Raw genomic sequence first — 27,275 nt, forward strand, 5'->3', positions numbered from 1 at the left:
CCCCCCCCCCCCCCCCCTGGCCAACCCAATCTCAACGCTTGCTGTGGTGCCAAGGGGGATGCCAAGTGGACGCTTGTACTTGGTGCCAAGCGCACACTGCCCTTCGGCGCAGGTCTGACCTATTTTTTGACACAGCGCTGCTAGCTTCGCTGTCTAGCTGCTCCCCCGTTGGTACTGCGTGCTGCGCGAGCTGGGTGCTGCGCAACAAGGTGAATGCTTCGCCCTGTTCGCGTCAAGATGATCATCACACCACTTTTCCTTCTCGCCCCGCCTGCCCATGGATCTCTCTGCCTCTCTCTCTCTCTCTCTTCACACCCCAGGGTTCAGAGACTGTGGTGGCCGTGCTGGATAATGCCATTGACCCGTTTCGTTTCATCTCTGCGTCGCTCTGCGTCTGCAAGCAGTGCTTCTAATTGTGAGCACAACATCATGAGACGATGACGCATTTCTTGATTTTTTATGTTCCCCCCACCTTGCTTCCTCATCTGGGGAGGGGGGGACATGGGCATCAAAGAAGATTGCTCTCTCCTATCCTATCGGGGCCCCCCCCCGCTCTCGACGGAATCCAACGGAGCCGGTGACCGGGCTCCGAGTCAGATGCCGAGCCTGGCATCCGAAACGAGAGGAACACGGTGGGGAGTGTTCAGCACCAGCCCTTGCTTGACTGTTGACTTGACTGTTGACTTGACTGTTGACTTGACTGTTGACTTGACTTGGGACCTGGACGTTTCTCTGCGCCCAAGAATGCCCGCCGGCCCCACACGCCTTGAGGTTCCTGTCAACGCCCCTACATGGTACAACGTGGATCGCGGATCCCCTCACCGATCTCCGGTCCCTTACGCGTCTGTCTCTCTTGTCGGCAGGGCTGCACCATCAAAAAGTCTGGAGGCGCGGGGCGGGAAGAGCGTGCCTCATGCCATGTACGGTGCAATTATTCAAAACACGTCTTGACCAACAAAACGGCCCTTCGTGTCTGTCTCTGCCACTGCCTCTGCCTCGGCCTTTGCCTCTGTCTCTGCCTCAGCCTCCACCTTCGTCTTCGCGTCTTCTGCCATGACCTCAGCCCCCCTGCCAGTCGTCTCCTTCGCGCATTCTCTTCCTCTCGCTGCCGCCCCCCCTGCCTTCCCTTCCCAGTCCATTGATCCCGTTTGCTGCCCGCCATGATGATAATGATGACGATGCTGATGATGAAAAAAAATCGGGGACGGGTCGGTGGCTGTGGATGAACGCAAAGGCTGTAGCTGTACCGCTGGTATCAATCCACCTCTACTCAAAAACACACAAGAGAAAAATCCTGCCACGCTTTGTCGCCCATTCCCCCCCCTCCTCGTCTTGCAGCCAAGCCAACGAAGCACGCTCTTGCGTCGCGCCAAGAGGGGGGGGGGGAACAACAATCCTGAACCTTCTCACCTACACAGTCCTGCTCTCTCGCCACCCCCCTCTCGCTGCTTGCCAGTGGATCTCCCTCTCCCCTTCATATAGACTGTGGCGGAGGGAGCTCGGACCGCCTGTTGTTCTTCCAAAAGTCCAACGCCTCCACAACGTCCTCTCCCTTTTCGTCCTCGTACGCAAACAGAATCTAAGACGAGCCGTGTTAGTTCCCCTCTCGCGTGGCTTGCAAAGCATGTCATGACCATCGACTCACCTCGTGTGTGCTGCTGTGCAGCATGCGGATGTTCTTGTGCGGCACAATGTGCACCGCCCCGTTCTCAATGTTGCGCAGCTCGATAAAGTTGGCCTCGAACGCCAAGATCCACGGGTAGCTCAGCGCAAAGCTGTGCGGCGCGCCCTCCCAGTCGATCCGCCACTCGGGCCGCGCGCGCCAGCCGTTGCGGTTGACAAAGAACGAGAACTCGGAGTAGTTGAGCAGGAACTCGCCGTTGAGCCGCTCAATGTGGATCGGCTTGACCGACTCCTTGCGCGCCACAAAGTCGAGGCTCGTGTCGGCCTGGTCCAGCAGCGACTGCGTCTCGAGCGTCTCGAGCGACACGACCTCGAAGCCCCGCGCGCACGCCACGCAGAGCTTGCTCTTGAGAAAGTGCACAGACGACGACTCGGTCGGGATGTAAAACTCCTTGAACGGCTTGAGCTCGTCCTGGCCCGCAAACATCTTGCCGAACCCCTTCTGCTTCTTGCCCTTGTTGAAAGCGTCCGTCGGCTCGTACACCTTGATCGTCGTCGAGAGCGCCGACGACTTGACACAGCAGACCAGGTGCCGTCCCAGGCAGATGCCCGTCTTGAAAAACGTGCAGTGGCTCTGGATCTTCTTGCCTCGCTTCGACGAAGCCGGCTCGGTGGGATCCAGCGCTGCAATGGCATACGAATACACCGCCTTGTTCGTGAGCACCAGCAGCAGCCCGTACTCTTCGAGGATGTCAATCTGCGTCACCACCGCCGTCTCGATGACCCGCTTCGGCATCATGTCCTTGTTCTTGCGATCCGAGACGTAGATGCCCGTGTCCGTACCGTAGATCAGCTTGCGACCACCGTCACATGGCGTCACGCAGTTGATCTGGTTCGCGCCCACAAAGTAGTTGCTCGAGATGACCGTCGTGTTGAAAAAGTCGGCCCTCGCCCTCAGCTGCTTCTGCGCCTTGTCGATGAACTGCAGCCACTTGTCACGCCCCGCTTGGTTGGCCGCGTACAGCGTCAGCTCGTATCCTGCCTTGCCCAAATGGCGGAACGTGATCGGCCACCCTTCGCTCTTCTTGCCGTCCTTGGCGTTGTTGCCACCCAGCGGGAGAAGACTCGAAGAAGTGCGCTTGACCCCTTGCTGAGGGATGACTTCGTCCATCTCGCGAATCGCCAACAACTCCAGAGGAATCGGCTACACGTCATGTCAGTATTGCTGTGGCTGCACCCGCGGGCTCACACGCGCAGGCACGGACAACTCACCCTTCTGTACGCCTTGATTTCCTCGGCCTTGCCAGCCTGCTTGACCCGCACGAGCAGGACCGCGTGGTCGAACAAGTAGGATGTAATTTCGTTAGCGGGAGATGAGTCGTGCGGCGTCTTCCTCAGCTGGCTCTTGAAGACAATCTCTCTGCCCTCTTCCGTCAGCCTGAGCTCGACGCGCTCGTTCGGTCGGAAACGCAGCTGCTCATGCAGTCTCTTGAGGTGGAATCTGTTCTCGGCCTTGCCTGATTCGCGGTTGACCCTGCTCAGCAGATCGCGAATCACAGTCAGAACCTTCGGAAGGTCCTCCTTGTCCGAGTTGCTTTCCTCCGAGTGCTTCAGCACCGCCTCCAGCAGAAGCGGGTAACGCGCCAGTCTTGTCGTCGGCTTGGTCAGATAACCGTTGAGTTCCAGTTTCCGGGATTCCTTGCGGCGCTCAATCTCTTCGACAAACTTGGCGAAATAAGGGTTGATGCTCTTTTCGTTCTCAAACTCGTGTTTCGCCTCCATCTGCTTGGAGCCGTACCAGATAAAAGGCTCGAATTGCGGGACGAACTCGAGGAACACGTCTCCCACGTTGTGGACGACGGGATTCTTCTGCTGGCGTTCCGTCAGTGCCCTCGCAAATCGTGAACTGACAAGGTGCAAGCTGGGATGGTCGATAATATTGCTGAAGATGGCCTTGACAACCCTCTCGCGACGGCTGATCGGGATGGGGGAGGCCTTGGACCGCAAAGGCAAGATCCAGAAGTCGCGTAGATACTCCAAATCCTTGACGAAGTCCCGCTCCGTGTAGCAGATTTCAGAAATGACCTCCTGGCGCTTCTTCTCCTTGTCGTCCACCTTGTCGGCAATCTCCTGAGGAACTGAGTTGATCCAGAGCTTCTGCTCGTCCGTTTGGTCGACATCATCGGCGTCGGCCACTGCGCTGTCCTCCTTCTTCAAGCCGGGCTGGATCTTCAAGTTGAGCCTGGAAACCTGCTCTAGCCTCCTGGGGCACGCGATCGAGTAGCAAAGGTTATCTCGCGTGCACGTGGGTGAGTAGCACTCGGACAAGAGTACAAATACACCGTTGACGGGGTTGTCGTCAGGTTGATCGGTCAGGGTTTCGCGGAACTGGTACATTTCCGATGTCGAGTCGCGTAGACGATGTTCGTAGGTGACATCGTGGAAAAACTTTTGCGCATCGAGCGCACGACCCAGAAGAAGAGCCAGATTGCGATCGGTGGTCCTGATGATGTACGAAAGAACATCCACTGCCTCCGCGCCGCTGAAGGCGCTCTTGTATGCCAGCTCGTTTTTGGTGCGGTCTCCCGTGATGATCTTGTGCTGGAAGCACTCGGCGACTCTGGAGAGCATGGCGGGATAAACCAGAGGTGCCCTGATTTTCCCGGTGGGGGGGCGCTCACCGTCGGTCGACTTGACGGATTTCGTGCTCATGGACGGTCGGTGCCCAAGCGTAGTGTCGGAATCGGCGGGTGTGACTGGGATCGTGATAGTCGAGGCCATTGACATTGTTCTCTGGGTGTCGGCGCTTGAGGACACCATGCTCGTGGTCCTGGTCTGTGAGCCCGGCGCTGGGGGGTAGCCTCCGTTCGAGTAACCGGTGTTTGGCATGCTGTTGCTCGTCGGTAGCTCCACAGGAGCCCTACGGTTGGGGATGACTCGGCCACTCATGGTCTGGTAGGAGCTGTGCTGGCCGTCTCGTTCCTGGGGGGGAAATCCGCCGGTCATGGACATGGATCGGTCATCGTGGCGTTCGGGCACAACGCGTCCCTGGGCCGTTGTTCGTGATGAGTTGGGGTTGTAGGGAGCATGACGGAACGCGTTGGCAGGCGCCTGTTGCTGGTAGGCGCTGGGAGGGGGCTGATATTGCGGCTGTCTTGGTGCTGACGCAAGAGACTGGGAGCGATAGGGGTCGTTGTTCATGCTCGGGGCAGGGCCGCCTTGGTGGAAGCGCTGAGCGGCGGTTCTCGCTCCGGCGGCTCCTTGAGGAGCACCACGGGAGTCGGGTCGAGGCGGCGGCGGGCCACCATACCGGCGCTGTTGTTGCTGCTGTTGGAGATATTGTGACTGCGGAGACGAGACTTGGTATCCTCCCGAGATGGACCTTTGTCCGGGGTAAACACCGCCAGCGCTGGCATCTCCGTCCATGGTTCGTGTCCTCGGCGATAGTGGTTGTCGGTCGCCATACTGATTAGGGATCGGCTGACGCGGCGGCGGTTGTCGTTGCATAGGGGGTGGCATGCCCGACATGTTGGACTGCATGGTCTGGGTCCTACCCTGAGACATCATCTGAGGGGGCACGGAGGAGGAGGTCATGGTCTGCGAACGACCGGGTGGCGGGACGGCGCCAAATATGTTAGAAAAGGCGGCATCTCGTTGACTGCTCGAGGGGTGACCACGAGGGTCGCGTTGATAGTAGTCGGACATGATGGCTGCACCTGGATCAGGGGAGCAAAGGCCGCAGTCAGTTTTCTGCTTTCCATGCCAGGAAGGATCTCTTGGGCTGGAGAAGGGACGAGAAGGTGGAGAGCTGACAAAGGCGAGCATGGACAGTGTGTGGCTTACCTCATGAAAACCCCCAGAGGCCGGCGACGGTGTTGCAAGGCAAAACCGTCGGGGGGGAAGGGGGGGGAGGGACTGTGTATCGCAAGCTGGCTATCTCAGTATCGGGCTGAGCGCGGGCGTCTCGGGGTATGGTGATTGCGCCTTGGCTAGCAGACCGACGCGCTGTCAACGTTGTGCGGATTCACAGAGAGGGTCGGCGGCGGCAAAAGGCCTCGTGCGTTTTTTCCCCCTTTGTTGATGGCCTATGGTGCCGATCAAGGTTTGGGGGTTGTCGTGGGTTGGCGAGAATGGTGGGTCGGTCGGTCGGTCGGACGGTCGGCAGGAGATGATGAATCCGCGACAAGGAGGAATCAATCGGGCCCAAGGCGGGAGCAACGGTGTTCCTGCAGCTCCAGAAGATGGTTCAGATTATCGGCATCGGAGAGGGTGTAGGTCGGAAGAGCCGGTGGTGTGGACTCAGACGTTCGAAGACGAGGGTTTGGGTGGGTGGACTGGTGGTAAGGTTGGCCCAAGGTAGTGCTGTAGAAGGGTTGGCAGCGTCCTCCGTAGAAAGATGGTCAGTCAAGATGCAATGCAGAAAAGGACTATCTGTATCTGCAACCTGACCCCGGCCTCGTGGTCCACCGAATGAGTAGGTACGCAATGCACACTAAGACAGGCTTCCAGAGGGGTCTCCAGCTCTGTCCCCACCCCGGTTCGGCGCCCTGGTTTTTTTTTCAATCAGGTACGGATAAGATTAATCATGAATTCGACTATGCATGACCATCTAAGGTTATTCTCTCGTCCCAGCTCAACGACCGCCCGTCTAGTTCGCTACCTTACCTAGGTACCTAGGTACCCAAGGGCAGTACCTGTGGTCAGGTGAGGTGAGATTGGTTGGGAACGCCCTAATTGGATGGGCTTGGGTTTGAGACGATGTACTTGTATTGTGCCTGATGCGGCCGCAAGGGTTCGGCAGGTTTTGGGGGCTGTTGTGACGTTGTACTTCTCAAGTACCGCAGGTCCTCCTGAGCACCTTGGGAACATGTTGCGCAACAACAGCAGCACGGATCAAGACAAAAGCGAGAGTGCGTCCGGCCCATCCCATCAGACCACGGATCAGAGAAGTTACCGATACAGATCATATCCTCAAAGGAAATACCAAATGAGCTGTCCTTCTATGTTCTCTCTTCAATGAGACCTTGAACAACTGACGAGCTACTGTGACCAGTAGGGAACATGGTGCTCTCTCTCCACTTCATCAACTTGCTGGCTGACTTGGTCCGTGTCACGTGATGCCACCAACGACACCTCCCTGCGAGTAGCTCCTGTTCCCTGATTGGCTTCGTCACCACCAAAGCTCGCGAACCAACTCCCAAGATCCAGGTAGCAGCATTTCGACAGCTGCCGACGACAAGCATCCCGCATCCCGCGACGCCTACCATCCGGCACGACTCACGCCGCACTCTCGTCACGCATCCCACCTCACAAGCGTCTTTGATCGAGACCTTCCGAATCACAATGATCGAAGACCCCAACCCTGATCAGGCGCCCAAGTTCGCCCCATTCATCGGAATGGTATGCTTTCCACGGCCGCCCAGTCTTCTCCCCCTCGCGCTGGCCGCCCCGCGAGCTTCAAACATCCGACCGGCTACTGACGAACCACCAATCATCTAGGCTGGCATCGCGGGCGCCATGATCTTCGGCTGCATTGGTGCAGCATACGGCACCGCAAAGTCCGGCATCGGTATCGCGGGCGTTGGCACCTTCAGGCCAGACCTGATCATGAAGGCATGACCCCCCTCTATTTCTATCTCCTTCTCGTTCCTACTGGGAGCTCAACGGCTGACTCGATCTCTCCAATCTACAGTGCCTCATCCCTGTCGTCATGTCCGGTATCATCGCCGTCTACGCGCTCGTCATCTCCGTCCTCATCGCCCAGGACCTGGTCCCTCCCAGCTCCGGCGGACACTACAGCTTATTCGAGTGCGTCCCTTGACCCTCTTGTCTGCCCACGACATCATCTGGCGGTACCCGGGGCCTTGTGCTGACCAAATCTCCTTTCCTTCCAGTGGCTTCATGCACCTCGGCGCCGGTCTCTCCGTCGGCCTCACAGGTCTGGCGGCGGGCTACACGATCGGTGTCGTTGGCGATAAGGGCGTGCGCGCCTACATGGAGCAGAGCCGCGTCTTCGTCGGCATGGTCCTCATTCTCATTTTCGGCGAAGTCCTCGGTCTTTACGGGTACGTTTTTGCCCCCTAGTTGTTCCTTTTCTTCTTCGCTACGTTTCTCTGGCGTGTACAAGTCTGCGAGGCTAACGCCAGGAATCGGCAGTCTCATTGTCGCCCTGATCCTCAACACCCGAAGCTCGGGCTAGACGAGAAAACGACTCGGAGCAGGAGAAGAAGAAGGGACGACAACAATGACAAAGGCAGGACACAACACACGAGACATGATCTAGTCAACCATGCTGTCTAATGGAGACGATGTCACCGAACCGACTCGACATACACTCAATGTACATCTTACCCGAACGAGGGCTGCGGCGGACGCCCGGGAAGGAAGGGGGGCCGGCTCACGGGGCCCGCTGTTGGAGAAAGGGGGCTGTCCTGACAGAGGACAGCTGCATATGGCAACGGCGTTTTCCAGGAAGAACATGTACAATTATTGCGGCTAGCTGACCGAGAAGAGCAAGCACACGGATTCACCCAAGTCGCGGATGCAACGTGACTGGCGGGATGGCCATGTTGAGCGCTTTCCCCGGCTGATTTCTTCATAGTAATCAACGAGCCCCTCAAGCAAGCACATTTTTCTCATGTAAGGACAAATGAGCTGATCACGTACATGTCACGGTGCTAACGGATTGAGTTTCAACAGATCTTGTCGTATCTTCATCTGCCGTTCTACGTACTCATTCATGCAATTTGCGGCCGGAGCCCCATCATATGCCTAACTCCTAGATAATTCCTTGCGTGAGAAAAATGACTCGGGAAGAAGCAATCTCAAATCACCCCACAGAGAAAGGATATCTCGACTCGAGGCCTCCCTGGACCTCAGTCGCTTCAGCATGGGACTTGGAAGTGAACACGTCGTGCTCGACGCTTGATCAGCTCAAAAGAGGCGCCATCAGAAAGAAAGTCGCAACCCAGAGAAACGCAACGGAACGCCATACCCGATGCACGCAACGCGGCAAGGCAAGAAAGAAGAAAAAATCCAACCCGAATTTTCGGCCCTCAGATCCACGCAGAAGGAAAAAGCCATAAGTCATGTTCAGCGTTTCTGGCATCAGGCATACCGTATGGACACTAAAAGGCTTCAAGTGTCTCAAGCACGCAACTCACACACACATACGATTCACTCACAGCAGCCGTCCCGCGAGACGGCGGGCCGGCTTGCGCCGCTGCACAGGCTCCGGAGAACGACGGGTGCGGGGCAGGCTGCGGTCACGTTCCTCGATATCACCCATTTGCGCTGCACGCCACCATGTTAGCAAGAATTCTTTTTCCGCCACGGCCTTTAAAGAAAAAAGCAAAAGCTTACCGAGGAAGAAGTTCCACTGCCTGTCCTCCGCGACAAGGATGTCGTTGCCTCTTTCGCGTGCCAGCCTCTTGCGCTTTGCCTCGGCGGCAGCAACCTCGCCGACAAGGTGTGGGTCTTCGAGGTGGCGGCGCATGCTAAAGGATGAAGATGGGGACGAAGCAGAAGCGGAAGAGGACGCGGGACCGGGCGCAGGCAACGAGGACGACGAAGAAGAGGGCATCGAAGGGGCAAAGTCCTCATCCTCGAGCACGCGATCGAGAAGCATTGCACGGCGGATGGAGGCGACAGAGTCATTGTTGCCCGAGTTGGCGCGGCGGCGGGCGACGTTGAGGTAACAGGGGTTTGCGCGGACGGTTGACCAGGTGGGAATTTGGAACTGGCTGAGGCGCGGGGCGGAGGCCCCCAGAGGCGGAATGGGGGGCAGACCGGTGGTTTGCCGGGGGGTCTCGCGCGGGTTGATGACATCCGGGATGAGGCTTCTCGACTGAGGCTGGGCCGTGTTGGTGCTGTGCAGGGTGGTTGTCGTACCCGGCGGGGTATAAGGAGGGATCGCTTCAGGGAAAGGAGCGACCGAGTGGTAGGAGGGAGCTTCGGAGACTGCAAAGATTTTGTCATGAGCTTGGGACTGTCGCAAGGACTCCAGGTATTCAGGCCAGGATGCACTGGCTAGAGGAGCGCAACTCACTGTATGATGGAGCGGCCGAGCGAATAGAAGCCGTCTCGAAGTCCTCGGCCGTCAAAGCATCTGCGCGCGTGGGGAAGAAATGGCGGCTGTCCAGCGAGGCAGCCATAGTTGCGGTCATGGTGTCAGAAAGCTGTCCAGCAGCTGCGTTTCATTTGTGACAACTTGTTCGAGTGCTGTGGCTAAAGGGTTCGCTCGCAGGCTCGGGCAGGTCGAGTGAGAAAGATTGCGGCGAGCGTAGGATATACCGCCCGGACTAGTTCTGTTATCGACGTTCCAGTGCCTGCCAGCCTCGACGGCTTGAAGAGGGAGGACAGGTGATCGTCTGCGTGAGACGGGTGTGGTGGCAGAGGTGTCGTGTGCTGAGACAATCGCGACTTCTATTAAGAGGAAGGGGGTTAGCAGACCTACGCAGGGATCGGCGCGATTAAGGCAAAGCCGACCGTCTCCTGGTCACTGCTGGCTGCATGATCCAGCCGAGCGGCCGACAGCCTACTCTACTCTGGGGCTGGCAGCAGGTCAAGCCGAAGGGGCAGGATGGTGGGTGGAATGCCCCTTTCAGGGTTGCCCTCCCGCCCCCATCGAGTGTCGACATCTGATGTGATGGTGGTGCGGGGCCACGTGAGAGGGGTCTGCAGCTCACCTTTTGAGGTCAATGGGCAGGGGGGCGGATGGTGGTCGGGATATATAGATATAAATATATATACATATATATACATAAAGATATATATATACATATAGATATATATACGCACATGAATTGTACGAAATATGTCCGTGGGTGTGAGGAACCAGGGACAGTAAGGCGGGAAGGTGGGAGGGGGGGGGGGGATTAAATTGTCACGATAGCGGCCTATTTCTCTCCTTATAGATCGGATCGCCGGCGCAAGCAGGCAGAAGGGGCGGGCCAGAACAGACAAGAGTGACAGGGTGACAAGACAGCGAACAAGGTGCGCCGAGGAGCCGGCCTTGGGGCACTGGCGCGTCGTTCGGCGGAGACCTCTAGGAGATGTGACGTTTTGTCCGCTACTGGCCGTGTTCCTGGCGCGAGACACAAGACACGCCCAGCCTCGACCAAGACCACCCAAGACCAAGACCAAGACCAAGACCAAGCTGCGGCCCAGCCAGGCGAGGAAAGGTGACCGACACGGCTGGCCAAAAAGGCTGGGTCGGCGGGGATAAACCCGACACAGTTGGGCGGATCGAAAGCGGGTGCCAGTGCGGGTGCCAGTGCGGGTGCCAGTGCAGGTCCTTTTTTTGTTTGGGGGTGTTCCTGGTTTATCCACAGGGAGGAGCCGAGTGGGTAAGACAAGCAGGACAAGCAGCAAGACAAGGTCAAAGACAACGGCGGCAGGTTGGCATGTATGTGTTACGTGTTGCTGGTTGCTGTAGGCCCCTGTTGCCAAGGTAATTTCGACGGCGGATAGGACCCATGGGAGAGGTGCGAATATCGGTAGCTGAGAGAGAGGGAAAGACCGAAGATGACAGAGAGAGACACAGAGAGAGCAAGTCGCAGGTGGTACGAGGTGGTCATACATTGATGCCGAGAGCCGGGGCACTATACAATTCCAATCCCGCAGGCGGTCGGTCAATAATTAGATAGCACCTACCTTGGTAGGTACCTAAAGGTAAGGTAGGCAATGACCCAGGTTAGCACCTCGGAGGAAGGTAGGTAGAGGCAACTTGTGAGGAGAGTGGACGCCGTCACCGCGGGGTCATGGACTTGCGCGGTCGTGTGGTCGTGTGGTCTGCCAAGGCCAGGAATAAGTAGCTCACACTTGGGCGACTGGTCTTGGTCTGGTGCTGGCGTCAAGATGGGAAACTTTGGGCCTTGTCGTCACAGCTCGCCGCGTCAACCTACATCCGTTCTTCCCATTCCTTCGATCTCCCCCCGCCAAGCCTGCCTGCCCTGTAAACAGCCCGTAAAGAGTACATACCCCGCCGAGCGGGGGACCACACGTGTAGTGGGTCCCATCTGGGTCAGGAGGTCCCTCGATTGGCCAAAACGCCGATAACGCGTCGCTTGGCGTCGACGCAGGGGGAACACGGGCCTGACGGGGATTTCATACCGAATAACCGGGGCGTTTGGGTCGCGCGATTGAAGGAAGGTACGTGCACGGGCACTTTAGGTTCCACGTACCACCTACAACCCAGCTGCTTATTTGGCATGGCGCTCGCTCGCAATAGCGTAGCAGGTCAAGCAGGTGCGGGGTGGTCGTACTTGCTGCAAGCGTGTGGTGCTCGGCGGCGCAGCAGATGCTCCTCGAGTGGATAATATGCCTCCCCCATCGGGATCTTACGGCTGCCCCGCCACACCTCCCACGCGCCTGGCCGCAGGTGCTACTGACGGACAGTAGCCGGCTTCACAATAAGAGCAAGGTACCAGGGAAGGAGGCAGCCTGCGTCACCCATGAAAGAAGAGGAGCGGCGAGTGAGGCAGGCAAGTTGTGCAATGCCAGCACGGGTGATGCCATGCATTGGCCTACCTAGGCAGGTACCTCGAGGAAGGCAGGTATCTGTACTGTTGCTCGTGCGTTTCGTACAAAGCCTGTTTTCGCATTTTAGTTCGTGGCTCAAAGGTTGGCAGGGCGAGGCAAGCGTCAAAATTAAGGACTTCAAAGCGCCTTTCTTAGACAAGATGGGTGAGGTGGGTAGAATCTTACACATGACAGTACCGACGGGCATGCGGTGCATCCAATACACGCAGCCATCGAGGAGGTAGTCGTGGTTCCTCGCCAAGACTATCATCAGCCACACCCCATCCCATCCCATCCTGCCTGGTGGTGGTGGGAGGACATTTCATTCCAGGGCGTCTGCCAGCTGTTCTTGCTGAAGGGAAAAGTCAACTGCTGTCTCGTTTAGGCCCTCATTCAGGACCTAGCATGCAGGGCCGCCTTGCCACAGACAGACACTGCAGCACGCATGCAATGCAGGTCGTAGCTACACACTCTTGCGGTGAAGCAGACCAAACGTACATTATTGTATCACAAAGCACGACACTGCCCAAGGTTAATGTCTCATGGCTCCATGAAAAGCGACTCTTCTGCGACGCAAAAGGACGTTGCCCGAACCGACATGACGAGGCTACGAGCCTGTCCATTCCCTCCATCAACACTCTTCCTCAAACTCACGAGTCTTGGATCTTTTGGGGTGAGTGGAACCTCTCCTCGTCAGCCCAATGTGGCGTCAGTGGAAGCAGGTCCGTCCAGTCAACGGTCCAGCCCTGCGAGGTATCCCTGCATAGGTCGGGTGATCCATAGACTCATCTGGTGACAGATGCAACCATCCCCTCCTATTTCCCTTTCCCCTCACTGACAGCACGTCGGGCGCGATATCACCATGTCATCGGTCTCCATGTCCCCCCCACCAAGGCGATCAGGCCCCTCTCCCTGTCCCCGTACCGCCACAAGCCAAGTACGGAAAACTAAGGAGGGCCCCTCCCGCAAGAGCCGCACACGCAGCATCTGGTTGATCTGCTTCCTTGATTTCTGCAATACGTCGTAATGTTGCTGATCGTCGATCACCCCTGAATCTCCCTAATCCCTGTTGCGTTGCTAGGTATGTTTATGCGAGGACTTCACTCGACGGGCTTTGTGGCTTCCCATTGCATGATCGATTCTTCTTGTCATTTCTGGGTGACGGTTGGTATTCTACAGAAACCCAAAGCACTGTTACACGTCCTTCTTGCCGACAGTGCCCCCCTTTCTCAGCCCCAATTTGACAATGATCACAACGGCAACCGTGCCCGCGAACATGGTCCAGAACGCCGCACGATATCCTGCCATTAGCCGTTCTTCTCGGTTCTCGATCCCCGAGTGCTCAGATACTGATGCTGCAATGGCCGCCGTAGCCGCGAGGCCGACTGAATTGCCAAACTGGGCGACCTCGTTGAAAACGCCCCCCGCCAGCGACTGAAGATCTGCCGGGAAGGCATCCGAGATGACGAGGTTCGACACGGTGAAAAAGACTGCACACTGGGTGAGCATACGTCTCGACCCATGCGGGCCTCCTCGAGGGAAAGTGAAACTTACCATCAGGGTTGATCGGGGAAAGCACCAGGGCCCAGAAAGGCGCGTGCCAGTAGTATGAATCAATGGGCACCGTCGCCATGAGGACCGGCGCCGCAACGGTGATGATGCCTGACACGACGGCTAGCGTCTGCACCTTGACCCGCGAGATGAGGTACGCCGTGGCGATGTTGGTGAGCACGCCCGCGACGACGTGCGGTAGGAACTGCAACGAGCTTGTCATGGCGGACGTCCCTTGTACCTCTTGGAAGCTGGCGTCTCGTCAGCGGCGGTCAATGGGCTAGACGAGGCCACGCCATGATACATATACATACTAGAGGGTCGTGAAATACTGGACCCCGTTGAGGGCCGCCCAGCAGAAAAACACTGACAGGCAAACCGAGGTAAAGGCCGCGTTTCGCCAAAGCCGGTTGGGAAGCAGTGCCGGCCCGCCATTCCGCGTCTGAAACGCCATCCAAGCCGGGAAGCTCGCCAGCAGAAAGACGGATATGGAAAGCAGCGCAATATTGGGCGCATCGCTGAGCATCCTGTAGGAGGAAGACGTCATGGCCAGGACGTAGAGGAGGAGCCCCCCGAGGGCGACGCTCATGATGAGAGCGCCCACCCAATCAAGATCCTTGACGAGGCGTCGCGTCCACCTCTTCTCCGACGCCTGACGAACCGACGGCAGCGACCAGATCGAGGCTAGCGACAGGCAGAGGTTGATGCCGGCCATCATGTGGTAGGCCCAGCGCCAGCCGATCGTGTCCGTGAAGATGCCGCCCAGCACGAGGCCCAGCGCGTAGCCCAGCGGCTGGCCCCGCCGTTCATGGCGAAGGCGACGTTGCGCCATGTCCCGCGAGGGAACGTGTTGGTGATGAGACTGACCGCCGTCGGCAGGCAGATGGAGATGGCGACGCCCAGCATGGTCCGGAACAGGATAAGCTGCAGTCCCGTCTGCGCGAGGCCGACGGCGACGGTGAAGACGATGAACAAGAAGCTGCCCGTCACCCACATCTGCTTCGGCCCCACCACGTCGGCGATGGCCCCGAAAATGAGCAGCAGGCAACCGGCGGCGAGGGCGTAGACGGCTGCCGGCCACAGGATCAGCGCCTCCGAGAGGCCCACGTCACGAGAGATACGAGGCAGGGCCGCTGTCAGGATGCCGGACCCCATTGTGTTGAGGAAGCTCATGCCGGCGAGTGTGACGATTACGGTGATGCCTTTCGCCTTGGAGATTTGGAGCTTGGTGGTGTCCGGCACAGGGCCTGGAGGCGCGGGATCTCGCGAGGGCGGTTGGGTAGATTCGTTCGCTAACAGGCCAGAAGCTGCGGGTGTGACATCGTCAGGATGAAATGTCTTTGCAGCGCCAACGGGTCGTGGTGCGGATATCGGTTGGAGTTCGATGGCGGGGCTCACTTGGAAAGCAGCAGCCTGCAGAGCCATATTCGCAGGATCCGAAGGAGGGCTTTTCGAGTCCATCGTGCTCAAACTTGATGCAAAGCTGGGAATGTTAAGTTTTGATGTGCTTCACCAGTCTGAGGAGTGCGGACCTGCCTTAAATACCTAGGTACCTTTCATGGTCACTTTCCATATGTTTTATTAGCTATCACCGTACTTGGCAGGTTGAAGGAATCTTTTGCCATTTGCACACCAAGAGCGCGACTAGCATCATGCGTCGCGTTCCTCAATCTCGACAAGAGTATCCATGACGATGCATTTGGTCGATAGCAACAGCGGTAGTCATGAACAGGGCAGATGAAGGATTGGCCATGGCGAACAGGGCAGCGGAAGGATTAGCAACAATCACAGACAAGGGCGCCAGGGCGTCGATGACATGCCCCACTGTCAGCTTGTGACGACATGAGCCTTGCCGCTGCAACATGTCCGGTAGAGTATCATAACGCTCCGACTTTACCAGCAAGTGGGAGCGGTCTGAGATTAATGTAGTAGTGGCTGGACTGAATACAGTTTGTGGCATGACAACTTTCTCGCTGGCTAGCTACTGTGGTATCAGCTTGTCAGCGCCTCACCTACAGTCAGCCGTTGTGTGAATATGGCGAGTCTATCATGCCAGACTACAGGATGATGGTTTGCGCCAACAACACTGCACTTTTTGAGAGTGTGCGGCCATTCTGATCGAAGCAGCGCTCTGAGAGGTGTCATTAACCTAAGCTATTGAGAATTACGGGACACTTCGCGCTCCCTGCTCAGAGAAGAAATGGGTTTGGTGTGGCAGCCTGTCGAGGACAAGATGGAGGGAGCTCAAAGGCAAGGACACATCCATGTAAGTGGCCACGTGACCTCGTGTCGCGCGTGCTCCTCAGCCGTTCGAACCCCACCATCCCAGCGCGTTCAGTTGGCGATTGGCAATGACTACACCCCAACTTGCGGTTTTGCTATCCAACGACAGCTTTGTAACGCCCGGCAGAGAACAAGACGATGCCAGAAACGACATGGCGACACGAACTGGCGTGTCTGGCGGCCATGCCCCTCCCTCCACACTCGCCGCGCAGCTTGTGGAGAACATCTCTGCGTCGACGAAATCGTCCCGATCCGACGACAACAGCGAGCTGAGAAAACTCTCGGCGACGATCCAGGAAGTCGAAAACAACCCCGGCATCCTCAAGACGTCCGAAGATCAACTGCGACATAATCACCTTCTCACATATGTCTTCATACGAGCAGTCCTCGGCGGCATCAAGCTGAACGATCCATTCCTCGACCGCAAACACCTGAAAAGCGAGGTCCTCCAAGCGATCAGCTTCCTGAAGCTCATAATAAAGGAGACACCGGCTGTCTTGGCGTACAAGACTGCGGAAGCGCCCTTTGAAATGCGCGGCGACGAGCCGCTGTGGATCTGGGTGTTCCCTAAGATTCTGCGTCTGCTTGGTCACAGCCGCTGCCTCGACCTAACAGCCGACATAGAGACCTTCTTCTATGAGCTGCTTGACATGCTTTCATCCGATAATTCCCTGTGGTGTCTGGTGTCCTCAATTACGGTGTATCTTCGAGAGATTGCAAATGGTATGATGAGCGGCAGAAGCCATTTTCCCGAAGTCCTGACCGCCACTAACATCCTATAGCGCTTTTGCTGCGACTGAGAGACACGAATACGATTATGAACGGACGGGACGAGTCTTTACAGGTCACGCTACCGGAGGATGGGACATTGGAGCTTCTGGTCGGAAGGTCTACCATGCATACTATCAAGCAGAGCACCTATACCATCTCGGGCATGGCGGTTGGTCTTCGTCAAGCATCAAGTCTTCTTAAAATTCTTGGCCACCCCCTTGTGTCGCAGCAGCATGCCATGCTTCCTGACGACTTCTTCGCTGCACACCGTCCATGGCTCGCGGACTCTCTGCTCTCCCTGCGAGCTCTCCAGGAAGGCTGGCAGCATACTGTGCCCCTCGGACGGTCAGGAGTCCTTCAAAGCACCCTCAATCTGCTTGCGGGGGACTTCAAAGGCACAAAAGCAATTGCGAAACGAAAGGTCTACACCATCCTGGCGCTCCACTGTGCAGATATCGTCCAAAACTTCTCCGAACTCACGACGAGCGAAGGCGAACAAGCCGCTGCTGCGCAGCAGATCTTCTGTTACGCGCTACTTCGTCTGTCACATGCGGCTTTGCATGACAGGAGCATCGGTCGCCTCTCCATGGCTAAAATCGTTTTGCCCGCAGAATCCGGTCTTCTTATCCAAAACCCCTCGTGGGACAAGTCAAGTGACATATGGGTGCGTTAGCAGGTGCCTCGGGTAGCATTGCAAATGCTGACATTCTTATCAGAGATCCATTCAGGTTTTGAAGGAAACATCAGGCTCTACACCACCCGACACACTCAGTCCGGATTGTCAATCAGCACTCTTTGCTGATCTGAGCCTGCAACGTCAAGTGGAACGCTTGGGTCTGAAGACGACGGCCGAGCCCGTTATGGAGCCCGAGCCGAAACGCAGAAAGCTCTCGCAAAACTCATTCGAGTCCACTAAGCTTCCCAAGCTGGTTGCGCAGATTTACAAGATATTGGGTGCAGACCCGGGGAGCAGCAACTTTTCCCTGAACTGGTCTTTCATGTATATTCGGCACACAAAGAAACGCATGTCTCTGATGCCAGACGCTGACGACCATATAGGAACGCCTACCCAAAGCTGTCTGAAAATGACCAGTGTACCGTGATTGATTTGCTCTCCCGAACGTGCTGTCTTGCGGACGAGATCATTCAGGCAGACAGCAAAAAGGCCTCGAACCCACAATGCAGGTATTGTGCGAAAAGCAGCGTTGCTGAACCGCGCAACCCGCAGACTGATGGAAGGGCCAAGAGTGAGGTCACAAGTATATTCCTGAAACTCATTGCTCATGAATCGTTTCTGTCATCCCGGCGACCCAGGATAGTTGCTATGGTGTGCCTCCGACGTTTGATAGTTCATGCCGACGACCAGGCCAGTTTAGACTTGGAGACGTCGGAGCTCGGAAAGTGGTGTCTTCAGTCTCTCCAGAGCTCTGTTCGTGAGCTTCGAATCGCTGCTGGGTTAGTTCTCTCTTACGTCTGTTGTTTGAGCCAGCTGACATGTATTAGGCGGACCCTTGCGACGTTCGTGCGGCCACCAACATCCAACAATAGCGACCCATTATACTTGAGTCGTAATCTGAAGACCGCGCTCTCGTTGTTAAAGAACATTTCTGAGCAGGCTGTCACGGGATTTAGCGAGACAAACATCATGGCTGGGGGCCAGCTTGGAAGGTAAGTCAAGTCAATCGTCCGCATCGTGAAAGGTCTCTCACATGTCTAGGCACGTGTCTGGGAACGAGCTGAACCTGGTTCTGCTTCAACTACTCAAGTATCTTGGAGGCAACAACAGTCTGATAGCATCTTGTGCTTTCAACGAGGTATGCATTTCCGTCCAATTCTGCGTCTGGCTTTAACCAGGAGCATAGGTCCTCAGCATCGCTACCAGCCGGCAAGTATCTTGCTCGCAGCTATTCGAGCCTTTCTGGGGCAACTTGGCTTTTTTTGCGATCAAGGACATGGTGGCTAGGCCACAAATAAGTCGAGCTATTGCCGAGTTGCTGCAAATTTCTGTCAATCAGCTGCTCATACTCATCCAGCGTTTTGCGTTGCCCTGGCTTGTGCTTCTTAAAAAGCGCGATGTTGTGCAGAAAATCACCGAAGCCCGTCGAGAGCAGGATACGTACTTTTGCCTCATGGAGAGCTCCAATAATGGCCCCATTATGGCCCTCCTATTGATTCAGGACGCTCCCGATCCTGAAGAGTTCATCATGTCGAGGTTGCGTGAATTCTCGTCAAGATTCGAGTCATCGACTATTGCCGAAATGATGAAGTCGGAGGCAGTCGCAATCATTCTCGAGCTGCTCAAAGCAGCCAGTGATGCGGACGAAGAGAGGAAGCCGCGGGTAAGTTTGGTAGGCCTTGTCTGTCCGTGGTCTTTCGACTGATTCGCTATCATAGATCGTCAACGCATTGACCTGGATGGCAACAAAGGTCATGGCTCCTAACCGGGAGCCAAGATCCAAGAAACATTCAGCTAACATCATCGGCCGATTTCTCGAATCTTACATGCTAGGGTCGATTTCCCGGCTGGTCGATGTGATTAACGACCGCATGTTGAGTGCGCCACCAGTCGAGGAACAACTGCAGTGCCTTCGAGCCATGGAGGAGATGATCAGGCTCTGCAAAGCCTATGTTCGGGGTGCGCGGCCTCAGGTAAGATATATTGAATCATGGTCACTTGATCTGTGCTGACATTCTAGATCACCGCCTGCCTGCTATCCGCATTGGAACGCGACCACCTGAGGAAGGCCGCGTTGTCATGTTGGGTCGCTCTGCTCACTCATCTGGAAGAAGAAGACATCGAGGTCCTCTTGGAACCCACGATATTCATCATCAAATTCTACTGGAGGCAATACGATGACTCATGTCGGGCCATGGCAGTGGCATTAATCCATCAAGTCCTAAAGGACTTTCCTGATGTAGTTGATAGGACGATCAAGGTTCTGCCGACGCTCAAGGATATACCAGAGCTTTCCAGTATTGAAGCTAAGCTCTCTTCTTTGAGACCATCTTTGGACCCGCGGGGAGCATTCGTCGTCTTTGCGGAACGCTTATCTCATCAAAACTCAGGCGTTGTTCTCCTAGCGCTCGAAGAGCTGGTGGAGTACCTCAAAGACAACCAGGGCTACCTACACAGTTCGGCCATCAGCGAGCAGCCCGACAGTGTCGTCACCACACTCTTGCGGTCTCTGCTAGACTGTGCAGCAAAAGTCGGCACGTTGGACATCGTCGTAGCTGGCGCCTGTACACAATGCATCGGACTCATCGGCTGCTTAGACTCGAACCGGATTGAGACTACGCGCGAGTCAAAGTCGATGGCTGTGCTGCACAACTTTGAGGATTCTCAAGAGACAACAGATTTCGTGTTATTCATCCTGGAGGAGGTCTTGGTCAAAGCTTTTCTCTCCACTACTGACACAAGACTGCAAGGCTTTTTGTCTTTTGCGATGCAGGATCTTATGCAGAAAGTCGATCTTCAGTCTGCCTTGGCCTCATCGACGAAAATACCAAACAGCACGAGATCTGCCGAAGGAAATAGTGTCTACCGGAAGTGGATTGCTCTGCCTGAGAGTGTGCGGGAGGTTCTGAGCCCCTTTCTGACCTCCAGATATCTGCTGGCACCAGCCAAGATCCCACCAGCAGAGTATCCCATCTTTCAGCCTGGCAAGTCGTACGTCCAGTGGGTTAGAGTGTTTGTACTGGACCTTTTGCAGCGGCCACTCAACGAACATGCGCGTCTTGTTTTCGAGCCGTTGAGTCGTCTCATCCGAGTCAAGGACGTCTCAGTCGCCGAATTCCTACTTCCCTACCTGGTGATCCACGTCATTGTAGGCAACAAGAGCACGCAGAATGAGCGTGATCGTGTCACAAATGAGCTTGTCAACATCCTGCGACACCAGATAAGGGACGACGCGACTTATGCAGAACGAGACGACATGAAGTTATACTGTGAGGTAAGTTCAAACTACATTGCTTACGCACAGGCAAACCACTCACATAAGATAGGCTGTCTTTCGTGTTTTTGATTACGCCATGAAGTGGGTGCAGGAGAATGGTCGAAATGCAAAGTCTGACCTCAAAGCCCTTGACCGTGTCAAGTCTGTCGTCGGCATGATTTCACCAGAGCTCAGATCACAGCGAGCGATGGATTGTAAGGAGTACTCACGAGCCTTGTTCTATCTCGAGCACCATGCGCAGGAGCTCGAGTTGAAGCAAGGCGATCCCTCCGAACGGACGCGACTTCTGGAAAGACTCCAGGACATATATACTCAAATCGACGAGCCAGATGGACTCGATGGTATATCCGCCCGCCTGCACGTCCTCGACGTCAATCAGCAAATCCTCAGTCACCGAAAAGCAGGCAGGTGGACAGCTGCGCAGACGTGGTACGAGATCAAGCTTGCGGAGGAGCCTAATAATGTCGACATTCAAGTCGATCTGCTTACCTGTCTGCAGCAGTCTGGGCAGCATGGTATGTCGTGAATGGAAAGTTACATGAGCAGTACAACTAACGAGTAGCAGACGTTTTACTGAATCACGTTGAGGGCATGCACTTGGACGTCACCTCCGAGAACCGAATAGTGCCCTTTGCAGTCGAAGCAGCCTGGGCCACAAGCAGATGGGACACTCTTTCCAAATACGCTGGAAGGTTTCATGGAGACTTCATGGAAGACTTCAATGTAGGGATTGCGAAGCTCTTTGATTCGATGCGTCAAGGAAAATCCACCCGAACGAAATTCACAGAGACGCTCGACCTTATGCGGAAGAAGATTGCGTCTGGCCTGACATACACAGCTACGTCTTCGTTGCAAGCATCGCATGAGCTCATGTTGCGGTGCCATATCCTCACGGACATTGAGCTCATTACTCAGGAGCGGGAGGTTGATGGCCCTCAACACCAGGCAACGTTGAAGCTTCTAGAGCGTCGTCTGGAGGTTTTGGGTGCCTATGTCTACGACAAGCAATACGTTCTGAGCATCCGCCGTGCCGCAATGCAGCTTTCGCAGTGAGATACACCAGTTGTCTGCTCTTCAGACCACCAGTACTGACGAATTTCTCAGACCCATCTATTCAGACATTGACATATCCTCTCTGTGGCTATCCACTGCAAAACTTGCCAGGAAAGCTAATTCGATGCAGCAGTCCCTCAACGCCGTGCTCCACGCGTCCAAATTGGGAGATGACTCGGCTGTCATTGAGAATGCCAAGCTTCTCTGGAAGGACGGGCACCCGCGAAAGGCGATACAAGTCCTGCAGGGCGCCATTGACGCCAACAAGTTTGCAACACAAGTCAACAACAGCACAAGTTCTTCCAAGGGCATGGACATGCAACAGAGGTACTTGACCGCTCGAGCGCAGTTGACGCTCGCTAAATGGCTGGACGCTGCTGGCCAGACACACGTGATCAACCTGCGAGAGAAGTATCAACAAGCACCGAAGACGCTCTCCATGTGGGAAAAGGGTCACTTCTTCCTGGGGAGACACTACAAGAAACTCATGGAGTCAGAACAGACCCTCAAGCTTGACCACCAAAGTGACGCCTACCTGCAGGGCGAGATTGCGAGACTGGTCATCGAGAACTATCTACGGTCGCTCAGCTACGGCACGAAATATCTGTTCCAGACGCTGCCCAGGATATTGACGCTTTGGCTGGAGCTCGGGGCCCAGGTCGACAAGCCGCCCGAAGGCAAGATCTCCGTGTCACGCGAGCTCCACAAGAGACGTGTCGAGCAGCTGAACATGCTGCATAAATTCCTCGACAAGTACATCATCAAGCTACCGGCGTTTATCTTCTATACAGCACTGCCCCAGATTGTGGCCCGTATCGCACACCCGAGCCAGCACGTCTTCGACCGACTGAAAAACATATTGGTCAAGGTGGTGGAGGCGCATCCGCGACAGGCGTTGTGGGGTCTTTTTGGTATCATGACGACGAAGCAGGCCACGGAGAGGCGGGAAAGAGGCCAGAGGATTCTGCAAACCCTGCGAAGTGTGTCAGCCAGAGTAGAGAATGGTAGCTACGACCTCAAGACGCTCCTTCGAATGGGAGAGAAGCTGGCGGAGCAGCTGTTGCTGGCCTGCAACAACGGCAACTTTCAGAGCAATCGGACAACCAAGGCGAGCATCACGCGCGACCTCAACTTTAATCACAAGTGTACACCGTGTCCACTGGTGGTGCCGATCGAAGCGTGTCTCACGGCGACACTGCCGACACTGGCAGACAATGTGCGCCGATACAAGGCCTTCTCGCGCGACGTCGTGACGATCGACTCGTTCCTTGACGAGGTTCTCGTGCTGGGTTCGCTCGCGAAACCGCGACGGTTGACGGCGCGGGGGTCGGACGGAAAGAACTACATGCTGCTCATCAAGCCCAAGGACGACCTGCGGACGGACCAGAGGCTGATGGAATTCAACGCCATGATCAACCGGTCGCTGAAGCGCGATGCCGAATCGAGCCGGCGGCAGCTGTACATCAGGACGTACGCGGTGACGCCGCTCAACGAGGAGTGCGGCATCATTGAGTGGGTGGACGGACTGAAGACGCTGCGCGACATTTTGCTGGAGCAGTACAAGATGCGCGGGACGCACCCCGACTACAACGCCATCAAGCGCATGATGAAGGATGCGGTGACGGGCACGAGCAACATTCACCTGTTCACGGAGGGGGTGCTCGGGACATTCCCGCCGGTGCTTCACCACTGGTTCATCGAGCAGTTCCCGCACCCGGCCGTGTGGTTCGCGGCACGGCTCAAGTACACGCGGTCGTGTGCCGTCATGTCCATGGTGGGGACGATTCTGGGCCTCGGCGACAGACACGGCGAGAACGTGCTGTTGGAGAAGGATAACGGCGGCATATTCCACGTCGACTTCAACTGCCTCTTCGACAAGGGGCGGACATTTGGCGAGCCGGAACGGGTGCCGTTCCGGCTGACGCACAACATGGTGACGGCCATGGGGATGCACGGGTACGAGGGCCCGTTCCGCGCGTGCAGCGAGCTGTCGCTGGGCATCCTGCGGCAGCAGGAGGAGACGCTCATGACGATCCTCGAGGCTTTTATCTACGATCCGACGCTGGACCTGCAAAAGGTCAAGAAGTCGAGCCGCGCGGTGGTGGCGCCGGGGGAGGTCAGACTGGAACCGCCGTACGTGGTGGACAGCATCAAGCGCAAGGTACGGGGGTTGCTCCCGAATGAGAGCATCCCGCTGGGTGTCGAGGGATACGTCGAGGAGCTCATCAGCCAGGCGGTCGATCCCAGAAACCTATCGGCCATGTACATTGGATGGTGTCCTTTCCTATAGAGGGGTGGTCTTTTTCTATAGAGGGGTGGTACTGATAGGCGCATGGTCATGGTTCTGTTGGTCAGAGTTGGGAATATATCGAGTATGATGTTTCTGATGGTTATTATATCAAGCTTCTAGACTGCCAGCCGAGTCACAGGCTTCGTCGTGTGCCCAAGCATGGAGGGTAAGGTAGGTACCTCCCTACCTTAGGCCTTAGGTAGGTGGGAGGCTGAGGACAGCGCCAGCCCCTGTAAGTCTCGCCGTAATATCAACCCCTGAGGCGCTGGGGCCTTGTTCTTTAGGGCTGTCTCCCAGGGCAAGTACGGCGGACCACCCGCTGGCACCTGCCGTTCCTCTACCCAACAATGTAATGTCACATCATCATGCCAGGCAGGCGCGGCCCAGGGTAGCAGCGCCGCCTTCTTATCACTCGGCAGCTTTTTGCCAGCCTCGGGCCACGACCACTTTCCCTCCTTCGTTTGCGTCTCATTCACTTCAACCCCTCGCAAGCCAGAAGTTTTCCTCTGCTTCGTGACCTTTCTCAAGCACACGTCGCCCGTCTTCTGCTGCCATCAGAGCTATTGCGCCCCAGACAACCGTCACGATCCTTGGTCGCCAGGCAGCTTCTCCAAGAACCCGCATCGTAGCCCCAACGACTCCAGGCTTGTGACCCTCTGCGACAGACAATCATCGTTCTGTCATTCACGGCCAGCGACACTTCCGACAGTATCGGCTGTTTTCCTGCGCACCCTTTATTTCCACAGCGCGAAGCACAGAGAAGCAGTCAACATGTCGTCCTATCGAATCGGTCAGTTCCCTTCCATGCTGCTTGCGCTTGCACCCAGGCGTCTCAACGTCACGCGTCACGCATGACGCGCCGAGATCTATCAAGCTCATTCCCCAGCCGACCACAAAACTGCACAAAACTGACATGCGTTCCTCCCCTCCCAGAGGTCTCCGCCAACAACCGAGCCGGCTGCCAGGATAGCGTCTGCAAGGCCACCGCGACCAAGTGCCTCAAGGGCCAGTTGCGCTTCGGCACGTGGACCGAGATTCAGGAACACGGCAGCTTCCGCTGGAAGCACTGGGGATGCGTCTCCGGCAAGCAGATTGAGGGCCTGCGCGAGACATGCTCGCGTGGCGGCGACGCATTCGACTTTGATGCCATCGACGGCTATGATGAGATGGCCGATTATCCCGACCTGCAGGCCAAGATTCGCGAGGCGGTTGAGCAGGGTCACATTGCGCCCGAGGATTTCAATGGCGTATGTTGTCTTTCTATTCCTTGCGCCTCGTCTCCAAAAGGTGGCATGGCGCAAGTCACGGTTCGACATCAACGATGATGCTAATCTCACCTAGGACCCCGAGTACAACAAGCTCGGCCAACGCGCCATCCGCGGTCGTGCAGCCGTGACCAAGGCCAAGGCTGGAGAGAATGACGATGCGGCAAAGGACGAAGAGGCCGAAAAAGCACCTGCCAAGGGTAAGAAACGTGGCCGCAAGGCCGCTGACGAGGAGGGCGAGCCTGAAGCTGCAGAGGACACCAAGTCGAAGAAGCGCACCAAGACTGCCGCCGCCGCTTCGATCAAGGACGAGGAGGAGGAAAAGCCCAAGCCCAAGCCCAAGCCCAAGGGCAAGACTGCCAAGACTGCTGTCAAGGCGGAGGAGTCTGACGACGAGAAGCCGAAACCAAAGGCAAGGGGCAAGGCTGCCAAGGCCGCTGTCAAGAAGGCGGACTCAGAAGACGAGACCAATGACGTTCCCGTCACAAAAACCAAGGCCAAGCGCGGCAAGGCTGCCGCTGCTGTCAAGGCCGAGGACGAGGAAGAGCCCAAACCGAAGCGGGGGGCCAAGCGTACTGCGGCTAAAAAGACTGTTGTCGAAGAGTCGGAGTCTGAGGACGAGGACGAGGAGGAGCCTGTTCCCAAGCCCAAGGCCAAGAAGGCTGCCGCTGCCAAGGGTAGAAAGAAGGCAGAGGCTGCTAAGGAGGAGGACAGCAACGATGCGCCTGCCGCAGCACCCAAGCGAAGGAGCCGCAGGAGTGCAGGTGGAGCTTGATGTTGTGCCTCTTGGATGGTAGCGAGCCATCAGTAGACTACTTTGTTCTGGGGTTGTGTCATTCAAGTCTGACCAGCGGCGGTCTTTGAAAATGAACGTTTTGCGTCAGTTCGAGCTCAAGGCAGCGGCAAGTGTTGCTGCAAGCGTTACTGGAATAGGGTACGGGTCAGCACAGGGCCACGCTTTGGCCATGCTCGTTGTATTATATAGGAACGGTTGACGACAACGCTTTTCCATGTATGGTGAGAGCAAGTAATAATTCACCTCAGACCTTTGGTATCTGCCTGTCTACATAGTCGTGAACGTCGTGGTCAAATCGTAGACTTCATTCGTAACTGCCTCTCCTCTATGCGGCCCCAATCGTTGTCCACTTGGCCAGCAACTCGTTTACGATTTTCGAGTCATTCTCACTGCCGTCAAATTCCTCGTCCTCCATCTGGGGGACATCAATGTCGACCTCGTCCTCTTCCTCGCCGAAACCTCCAAAGGACGCCTCGACGACATGGGTGTAGGATTGCTCTCCACTCCTCGTCGACGGGTGATGAAAAATGACCTCGCTGTAGGTGATGTGCTGGGGAGGAGGCATAGCATCGCTTGCGTATGGGCTACCGTCCACAGGCGAATAGCTCGGAGAGACCGTAGAGTAGCCCGGCGACGCCAATTCATACGGCACCGCCGGCGAGTAGGGCGTGAACGGCCGCGTGCGGTCGTCGAGCGGCGGCCTGAACGGCGGAAGCGCCGCGCCGAGACGCGGACTCGGTCTCGCGGCGGCGCGGTCGCCTTCTTTTTGTCTCCTCGTCAGTGGGGGCTTCTCCTCGGGAGAAGGGGTCTTGCGGTGAGTCTTACTTCGTTCCAGCTCCGGCTCCGGATCCGGGGGGCTCGGTCCCGCCACCTCGATGAGCCGCTCGTGCAAGCGCTTCACGGCCTCGGACGTGTCAAAGGAAGAGGCGACACCCCCGGACGCCGCCGCCAGTCGCGCCGCCTCGCCCTGCTCCAGTCGACGCAGGTGGCCCGCCAGTTCCGCGTACTGCGCCGTCGGGATCGCGCGTCTTGGCTCGCCGCTACGAGTTGTTCGAAGAAGGCTTGCGGCCGAAGGAAGAAGCTCGCCCCGCCAATTTCGACGGCCCTTGCCTCGTCGAGGGGGAGCGATCCTGTGGCCGAAGCGCGCCGAAAGTGCCCCCCGTCCTGGT

The 27,275-nt window shown here is 56.6% G+C and overlaps 5 protein-coding genes across 5 annotated transcripts; 2 read left to right on the plus strand and 3 right to left on the minus strand.

Moving 5' to 3' along the window:
- Positions 1–1,474: 1,474 nt before the first annotated feature.
- VDAG_01880 (Rho1 guanine nucleotide exchange factor 1) lies at positions 1,475–5,328 on the minus strand (the record flags this gene model as incomplete). The annotated part of the gene is made up of 3 exons (XM_009657909.1): positions 1,475–1,579; positions 1,646–2,827; positions 2,896–5,328. 3 exons carry the CDS (start codon positions 5,326–5,328, stop codon positions 1,475–1,477), a joined length of 3,720 nt encoding a protein of 1,239 aa, XP_009656204.1.
- A 1,638-nt stretch (positions 5,329–6,966) lies between these two features.
- On the plus strand, positions 6,967–7,822 carry VDAG_01881 (vacuolar ATP synthase 16 kDa proteolipid subunit 2; the record flags this gene model as incomplete). Its single annotated transcript, XM_009657910.1, has 5 exons — positions 6,967–7,023; positions 7,123–7,203; positions 7,316–7,431; positions 7,518–7,688; positions 7,780–7,822. The coding sequence occupies 5 exons, from the start codon at positions 6,967–6,969 to the stop codon at positions 7,820–7,822; spliced, it is 468 nt and encodes a 155-aa protein (XP_009656205.1).
- Positions 7,823–8,803: 981 nt separating this feature from the next.
- Positions 8,804–10,350, minus strand: VDAG_01882 (uncharacterized protein; the record flags this gene model as incomplete). The annotated part of the gene is made up of 4 exons (XM_009657911.1): positions 10,111–10,350; positions 9,671–10,047; positions 8,986–9,582; positions 8,804–8,916 (listed from the first exon to the last, which is right to left on the minus strand). Exons 2-4 carry the CDS (start codon positions 9,774–9,776, stop codon positions 8,804–8,806), a joined length of 816 nt encoding a protein of 271 aa, XP_009656206.1. The 5' UTR covers positions 9,777–10,047; positions 10,111–10,350.
- A 2,988-nt stretch (positions 10,351–13,338) lies between these two features.
- On the minus strand, positions 13,339–15,120 carry VDAG_01883 (puromycin resistance protein pur8; the record flags this gene model as incomplete). Its single annotated transcript, XM_009657912.1, has 4 exons — positions 13,339–13,634; positions 13,699–13,946; positions 14,010–14,488; positions 14,563–15,120. The coding sequence occupies 4 exons, from the start codon at positions 15,118–15,120 to the stop codon at positions 13,339–13,341; spliced, it is 1,581 nt and encodes a 526-aa protein (XP_009656207.1).
- Positions 15,121–16,130: 1,010 nt separating this feature from the next.
- On the plus strand, positions 16,131–26,085 carry VDAG_01884 (protein kinase rad3; the record flags this gene model as incomplete). The annotated part of the gene is made up of 15 exons (XM_009657913.1): positions 16,131–16,701; positions 16,761–17,413; positions 17,466–17,749; positions 17,935–18,204; positions 18,298–18,417; positions 18,467–18,563; positions 18,654–19,088; positions 19,144–19,398; positions 19,494–20,699; positions 20,752–21,217; positions 21,268–21,751; positions 21,807–24,017; positions 24,166–24,211; positions 24,711–25,292; positions 25,387–26,085. 15 exons carry the CDS (start codon positions 16,131–16,133, stop codon positions 26,083–26,085), a joined length of 8,379 nt encoding a protein of 2,792 aa, XP_009656208.1.
- Positions 26,086–27,275: the final 1,190 nt, after the last annotated feature.

Source organism: Verticillium dahliae, genomic scaffold, assembly GCF_000150675.1.
Source record: "Verticillium dahliae VdLs.17 supercont1.3 genomic scaffold, whole genome shotgun sequence".
NCBI classification, from domain to species: domain Eukaryota; kingdom Fungi; phylum Ascomycota; class Sordariomycetes; order Glomerellales; family Plectosphaerellaceae; genus Verticillium; species Verticillium dahliae.